An 8,002-nucleotide genomic window follows, 5' to 3' on the forward strand; every position below is an offset into this window, starting at 1 on the left:
CCAAGAGCTGAACTCAGAGGTGTGCACAACCATACCTGGCTTATGTGATATGTGTGTGTGTTTGTGTTTGTTTGTGCGTGTGTGTGATGTACATATAATCTCACATCTCCATACTTATCATATTAAAAATTAAGATTGAGGCCAAGCAGATTAGTACACTCTTTTCATTCCAGCACCCAGGAGACAGAGGAACACGAGTCTCTGAGTTTGAAGCCAGCCTGGTCAACATAGGAGGTTCCAAGCCACCTAGGGCTACACAGTGAGACCCTATCTAAAAAAGAAAAGAAAAAAGAAAAAGAAAGAAAGAAAAAAAGAGAAAACCCAGCAAGGTATATTGTCGCTCTCCCAGGGCCTGAACTCAGGAGGAGGAAGAGGGAGGAGCGGTTCATGGTCATCCTCTGCCACTCAGCGTGCTAGACTGGACGACAGGGCATCCTGTTCATAAAAAGAAAAAGGAGAGAGAGAAGGGAGGAAAGGGGAGTGGGAGGGAAGGGAAACTGAGAGCTTGGGTCGAAACTGATGATGGAGCTGCTGCCAGGCACACATGCCAGTGTGGGGCTCATCCCCAACAGTGCCAAAACAAAACTCCGTAAGAAGAAAGCAGCAATGAGGACCTCCTGTGTAAATGTCATTTTTATTGAATGAGAACTATATTCACTGACTATATTAAGTCAGTGAAAATGCTGTGGTTTTACACAAACTTTTTTAAAAACCCCTACGTTTTATTTATTTATCACTTAGCGTGTGTGTGGCAGTCAGAGAGCCCGTGAGTCGGTTCTCTCCTTTCACCATGTGGGACCTGGCTTGGTAGCAGCCCCTTTACCCACTGAACCATCTCACAAGGCCATATTTTTAAGTGACGGGAATATTACTGACTTCGTGGATCCAAACCTCCCTTTTAAACCTTCTGGATTTCCTGCTGTGTGCACACAGGTGGAGGTCAGAGGGCCTGTGGCTTGTAGGGTTGCCAGTTTGGTGGCAGCTGTCTTTACACACTGGGCTATCTCAGCAGCCCTTACATGTCTGTAATGTTAGTCTGAGTAGATGTGGGGTTCTCCTGGATTACTTCCTATTCAGCCTGTCTGGATCGGCCTCTCTGGCTGCTGAGAGGGAGGAAGTGATGGGAAGAAACAGAGGACAAGAACTTGATGCAGTTGGGGTAACAGTGGCTCCTTTTCTTCAAAACTACCACAAAATGTAATATGATTGCTTCTTGTTGGTCAAAAATTTAAGGCTTTGCCAGGTGGTGGTGGTGCATGTCTTTAATCCCAGCACTCAGGAGGCAGAGGCAGGAGGATCTCTGTGAGTTTGAGGCCAGCCTGGTCTACAGAGCAAGTTCCAGGATAGCCAGGGCTACAGAGAGAAACCCTGTCTCAAAAAATAAAAAACAACAAAAACAAAACACAAATGTGAAGCTTTTACATTTGAAGTGTGTTGAGACTTCGGGAGGAATTCCTAAGGCAGTAAAGTCAACTAGGCCTGCTTACACTGGTCTGCAATTGCAGTATTCTGCAGGATGAGGCAGGAGATGCTGAGTTCAAGATCAGCCTGGACCTTGTCTCTGAAATAATAGTATTTAATCCTAGCACTCGGGAGGCAGAGTGAGTTCCAGGATGACCAAGGCTGCCCAGTGAGAGTCTGCCTCTAAAACAAAATGAAAACACAAAACAACAACAACAACAATAATAATAAATGGAGACTTGCTGAGGTAGAGTTTGGTTGTAGGTCACACAACCTAGAATAATGTTAATACTAACAGAGTTCAATTTAATGTTTTTATTTCTTTTTTCTTTTTGAGGTTAGTGAGTTTTTTCTTTCAAAAATTGGGCATGCTATATTTTGTGGGCATACTATATTCTGAATACTTTATTTATTTATTTATTGTTGTTTTGAGACAGTCTCACTATGAAGCCCTGGCTGGTCTGCAAATCACTCTGTAGACCAGGCTAGCCTTGAACTCACAGAGATTCACCTGCCTCTGCCCACCAGGTGCATGATGAAAGGCGTGCACCATGAGCCTGGATGAATTCCTCATTTTTTTAATAGTTTATTTTTTACTTTTATGAGTGTGGGTATTTTGCCTGTATGTCTGTGCACCACTGTGTGTACCTGGTGCATGTGGGGGCCAGAAGAGGGCGTCCGATCCTTCTAGGACTGGAGTTACATGTGGTAGTGAGCCCACACGTGAGTGGTGGGAACTGAACCCAGGTCTTCTGGAAGAGTAACCAGTTCTCTTAGCCACTGAGCATTGCTCCAGGTCTCTGATGTTCTCTGATATCTTTTTGTTGGTGGTGGTTTGGGGATAGGGTCTCCTGCAGTTTAGACTATCCTTGAATCTCCTCTATGTAGCCTAGAAAGATAACATCTTAAATAACAGTGGTAGAATTATTAAAAATTGAAATTTGAGGGGACTGACGAGATGTCTCAGTGGTTGAGAGCACTGGCTGTTCTTTCAGAGGACCTGGGTCAGTTCTCAGCACCCACATGGCAGCTCATACACATCTGTAACTCCAGTTCCGGAGGATCCAATGCCTTCTTCTTACCTCCATGGGGAGCAAGTAGGTGTGCGGAACACAGACGTACATGCAGGTAAACACCAATACACGCAAAATAAGTCTAAAAAAGAAAACTTTAAATTGGAAGTTGACAGCTAAGATATTGCCGCCTTGGTAGAACACTTGCTTGACTTGCACAGAGCCCAGGGCTCACTCCCCAGCCCAATAAAAAGGAAGAAGAAAAAAAAAGGAAAGTTGAGCCAAGCATGGTCAGGTGCACCTGCAGTCCCAGCTCTCTGGGAGGTCGAGGCAGGAGGAATGCTGACCTTAGGGACACGAAATCCATCTAGACTGAAATGAAACCCGTGTGAAAACAAAGGACAAGCCAGGCGTGGTGATACTGTGAGTTCCAGCCCACCCAATGTCACCGAGTAAGACGCTGTCCCTAACAAAACAACGTAGAAACAAACTAAACAATGGAATGGACACACTGGCACGGTCTGGACAAACTACAGACCTCACTCAAACGTCCCCAAGGTCACCACTGATTTTACTGCAGGATCTCACCCTGGGCTTGGGGAAGGTACAGCTTTAGCCTCCTGCTGTGCTTTGGATCTGTAGCCCAGGCTGGCTTCAAACTAGAAAACCTCCTGCCTCAGGTTCCCTGGTGCTGGAATCGCTGGGATGCGCACCCCTGCCGCCAGCACCTAAGTCTTTCTCTTTTGTGACCTTTGTGTTTTTTGAGAGTCGGTCAGTGGTTTGTGAAGCGTAGCTCTTCCAGGTCTCTTCGCTGTTGTTCCAAGGGTGTGTTAGAGAAGACCGCGGCTGTGGCTTCGGGTCTCTCTCTGCACGTGGCACTGGAGGGTCCACGGTAGAGAGGCTTTATTACAGCCACTGCTGGTGCTGACCCTGATTCGCTGGCTGCTTAAGCAGATGCCTGCTGGGTCTATCCACTGTAGAGCCTTTATTCTTGCTTTGTAGCTAATGAATAGTTTGGGGAGAGATTGCTCAAGAAGAAGCAAGTCCTGTTGCTCCACAAATTTTCACCCACTAGTTTGTTTTAGCATTCATCAGTGGCTCCTAACTGCAGTAATTCTTAGTATTGTGCTTGCCTAATTGGGAGTTTTTAATTTTCTTATTCCCTCTTTCCATATATATACATGTAAAAAATGCTCTTTTGTGTGAGTACATATGAATCGCAGCCTCCCACCCACTAGGCAAGGACTGGGGGATTCTAGGCAGGGGCTCTACCGCTGAGCCATGCTGCTGCCCCTCATGGGGGAGAGTGGATTCTAGCCATGACCCCAGCTATTCCTTCCCATCTAATTAAAATTTAGTGCTAGGAAGAGCTGTCCCTCCCTCTTGCCTACTTCATTTATGTATTCAATGATTTCTTTCCATGCCAGACTTGTGAATATTTTTTCATTCTCTGGGTGGAAATCCGGTACTATCATTGCTTATTGCTCTTTGGGTCCCAGATTTGGTCTCTTGGAATTTGCATGGCTTGGGAGTAGTGGTGGGGGTAGTATAGTAAGTCTGTGGAATTTGCCTAGTATGTCTCAAGCTCTGAGCTCTCCTGTGCCTGAAAAGAAAATCCTTTTTCCTGTGTAAGAGGCCTGATTGACCAAGTGACTGCGCTTGCTCTTGCGTGGTCAGCTTACTGCTAGCCTCCTCAATCCGTTAGGACGCTGCTTCCCATGCACCTCTCACCTCCCCACTCCCCCCACCTCTGCCACTCCCTTCAGTGTGTTGACGTCACTCATCGTGCAATATAGCCACGAGCTTGTGTTACTTTCCTTTCACATCTGGCTGATTTTAATGTTCTCTAAAGTTTTGTGCATTTATGAGTGTGTGTGTGTGTGTGTGTGTGTGTGTGTGTGTGTGTACCATATGTATGCAGTAATCTTGGAAGCCAGAAGAGAGTGCTGGATCCCCTGAACCAGTACTCACTGATAGCTGTGAGCCACTGTCTGGATACTAGAAACTGAACCTAGGTCCTCTGCAAGAGCAGCCAGTGCTCTTAACCAGTGAGCCATTCCTCCAGCTTCAGGAATTTGTGTGTGTGTGTGTGTATGTGTGTGTGTGTGTGTGTTCATGCATGAGAGAGAGAGAGGAGATGAGAATTAGAGGCCAATTTTAAGGAACCTGACCTGTGATATAAAAAGCCATTGTGTACAAATTTACTCTAGAGCCAAGCATGGTGACTCACTCCTATTATCTAAGCTGAGGCAGGAGGGTGACTGCAAGTTCAAGGCCATTCTGGGCTACCTAAGGAGTTCCAAGCTAACCTGGGATACAGTATGAGATCCTGTCCCTCCCTGCAGGCCTGCCCTATAGCTGGCCTTTGTCCCCACTCCCCCACTTATTATTTAGCTGGCCTCCAGATACCTGTCCAGAGCTCTCAGATGACATCATGACCTCACAATGTTGGCTGCAGGCTAGCACACACTGAAAAGAATAGGGACATTGACTCAGCCTACAAATTTCATTGTTGCGAGTTCTTTGCCTAAGGTTGTCTCTCCTGTTCACTAAAGATGACTACCAGGGCATTCTCAGGATGCCAAACCCGAGGTCACCTACAAAGCACAAGGCTGTGGTGTTTGCACAGAACCCCAGCACACAGTAAGTCACCTGTGACTCAGTGCTTAGCGCAGTCTTCTGGAAAGTAGCTATTGTGCTGCCACGTTTCTTGTTTGTTTTGTCTTCTTCCTAATTAGTTTATATTAATCACACATCAGAAGCTTCGTAATGACATTTTCTCTTTTCTATTTATTTGCTTAAGTTTTTCTTTTTTTGTCTTTTGTTTTTTGTTTGTTTGTTTGTTTGTTTTTTCAAGACAGGGTTTCTCTGTGTAGCCCTGGCTGTCCTGATGCTCACTCTGTAGACAAGGCTGGTCTTGAACTCACCTAGATTTGTCTGCTTCTGCCTCAAGGGCTAGGATTAAAGGCATGTGCCACCATTGCCTAACCCATTTTTGTACAGGTGTATAATGTGTTTAATATGTATATTTCTGTATGTGTATATAATGGCTATGGGTTACATTCACCTAACCCCTCACCCTCTCTTATTCCATCCCCCACCTCCATTGGTCTCTTTCCTCTTCCAATTAGACTCTTCTCCTACTTTAAAGTCTTTTGTGCATGAGTAGGCACATGTGTGTGTGTGAGTGCATGTGCACATGCATGTGTGTGCGTGTGTGTATGCATGGGAGTGTATATGCGTGTGTGTGTTCAACCCTGTGAGTTTCCTTGGGGTTGCTTACAGGAGCATGGGTGAATGGCTATTCATAGGAGCATGAGCCACACCACAAGCAGAATAAATCCTTAGGGAAGGGCTGGGCTTGTGTGTTTCTCCCTCCTTCGAGTTTAATTTTTTTTAAAACAGACCCTTGCTATGAAGCCCAGGTTAGCTCAGAATTCCTCATGTATCCCAGGCTGGCCAAGAAGTTCCAATTCTCTGGCCTCAGTCTCCGGATGCTGCGCCCGTGGTGCTGGGGATGGAACCCAGGGCTGTGAGCACGCCAAGAAGGTGCTCTACACACTGAGCCACATCCTCAGGCCCGCGCTCAGAAATTTGTCTTTTTTATTTTATTTTATGTGTATGGGTGCTTTGGCTGCATATTTGTCTGTGAATCATATACACGTCTGGTGTCCTCCGAGACCAGAAGAGGGCATCAACTCCCTGGGAACTGGAGTTACAGATGGTTGTGAACAGACTTGGTGCTGGGAAGTGAATCCAGGTCCTCTGGAAGAGCAACCAACCTCTCCATGTTCCCCAAATAGCCTTAAAATATTCGTATAAATTTATTTATTATTTAGTTTATGTGGGAGGTAGGCACAACTATTCCACAGCACACATGTAGAGGTCAAAGGTCTTTTTTTCTTTTTCTTTTTAAGACTACGCCTCACTATGCAGCCCTGGATGACCTGTAATTCACTATGTAGACCAAGCTGTCATCAACCCACAGACATATGCTTTCTTCTCTTAGGGTTAAAAAGCACCTGGCTCAGAGGACAACTTTTGGAAGCCACGTGTGTCTTGGGGATGACCTCGGGTCACAATGGTTGAGCCGTTTTGACATTCCTTTTTCTCCCTGGAGCATTTTCAACCCATAGGTGATTGAATTCCAGGACCTGTAACCTAGGACGCACCTTGCCGATTGTATTTGTATATCCATGCTTCCTCACAATCTTGGAGGATAGATAACCCTATTCTGTTTCACATACGGGAAACGGAGGCTCGGGGAGGCGAAGCCACTCTCACCGGAAGCCCAGCTCTGCAATAACGGAGGGCGTGGACTGACTGCTAAGTGCCCCCCTCTTCCTGCTTGATAGCCTTCCCCAGGCTCCATTCTGATCTCTCTCTCCCCAGACGAGCCGGGCTCCATGACTGTGACCTGGACCACGTGGGCTCCAGCGCGGTCGGAGGTGCAGTTCGGCATGCACCTGTCTGGGCCGCTCCCATTCCGTGCCCATGGCACCGCCAGCACCTTCGTGGATGGGGGCATTCTGCGGCGCAAGCTCTACATTCACCGCGTGACGCTTCGGAGGCTGCTGCCCGGGGCCCAGTATGGTGAGAGGGTTGTCGGTGGGCAAGAGGGAGGTATGTTCTAGAAGCTATCGGAGATCTGTAGCTGAAGCTGGGCTGGTGGCTCATCTGCCACGCGTGTGAGACCCTGGGATATGATTCTAGGTGTGATAACACAAGCCTTTGATCCCAGCACTTGGAAGAAGGCAAGAAGATTCGAAATTCTCATCCTGGGCTACATAGACAGCTGGAGACTACCTGACGTTGTCAGGTAGCCCAGGCTAGTTTTCATCATTAATAAAAATAGTGATGACGATGGCAGCGATGTCCCTGTGTTTCTCTCCCTCTCTAGGGCTTGAGGGTGAGGTCTGGTGGAAAGGTTCTGCTCCCTGCCTCCCCAGCTGACAGAGGTCTGGTTTTTTTCTTCCCACAGTTTACCGTTGTGGCAGCGCTCAGGGCTGGAGCCGGCGGTTTCGCTTCACGGCCTTGAAGAGAGGGGTCCACTGGAGCCCCCGCCTGGCTGTGTTTGGGGATATGGGCGCTGACAACGCCAGAGCCCTGCCCAGACTGCGGAGAGACACCCAGCAGGGCATGTTTGATGCGGTGCTCCATGTGGGTAAGGCACCAGCGAGGGTGCACCCGGAGGCTGGAGGCCTGGGTGCCTATCAGTCCAGTTCTGGGATGGGCTGGGGGCGGCTGGGGTGGTTCAGAAGGGCCGTGGCTGGGGGCTGAAGGTAGGACCCCGAGGCTGACCCCAGATATGAGGTCCGAGGTTAAGACCTCAGCTCTGGTCCATACTGATTCCAGCTCTGATTTCCTATTTTTTTGTTATTGTTATTGTTATGAGAGGTAAGGCTCATTCAGAATACACAGAAATGTTATAAATTAAGATGAATAGGCATGGTAGCACATGTCTATAATCCCAGCAGTGAAGGGGCTGAAGCAGGAGGGTTACCCAGAATTCAAAGCCAGTCTGAACA

General features: G+C 47.5%; 1 protein-coding gene across 1 annotated transcript in view; it reads left to right on the forward strand.

The window, feature by feature from the left end:
* Acp7 (acid phosphatase 7, tartrate resistant (putative)) overlaps positions 1–8,002 on the forward strand; it is a 17,736-nt gene that overhangs the window by 3,244 nt on the left and 6,490 nt on the right. Inside the window, exons 2-3 of the mRNA XM_005371275.1 lie at positions 6,867–7,067; positions 7,456–7,638. Coding sequence (XP_005371332.1) covers positions 6,867–7,067; positions 7,456–7,638 — 384 coding nt within the window. The remainder of the gene's footprint in view (positions 1–6,866; positions 7,068–7,455; positions 7,639–8,002) is intronic.

This window comes from Microtus ochrogaster, unplaced genomic scaffold (genome assembly GCF_000317375.1).
Source record: "Microtus ochrogaster isolate Prairie Vole_2 unplaced genomic scaffold, MicOch1.0 UNK103, whole genome shotgun sequence".
In the NCBI taxonomy this organism is placed as follows: domain Eukaryota; kingdom Metazoa; phylum Chordata; class Mammalia; order Rodentia; family Cricetidae; genus Microtus; species Microtus ochrogaster.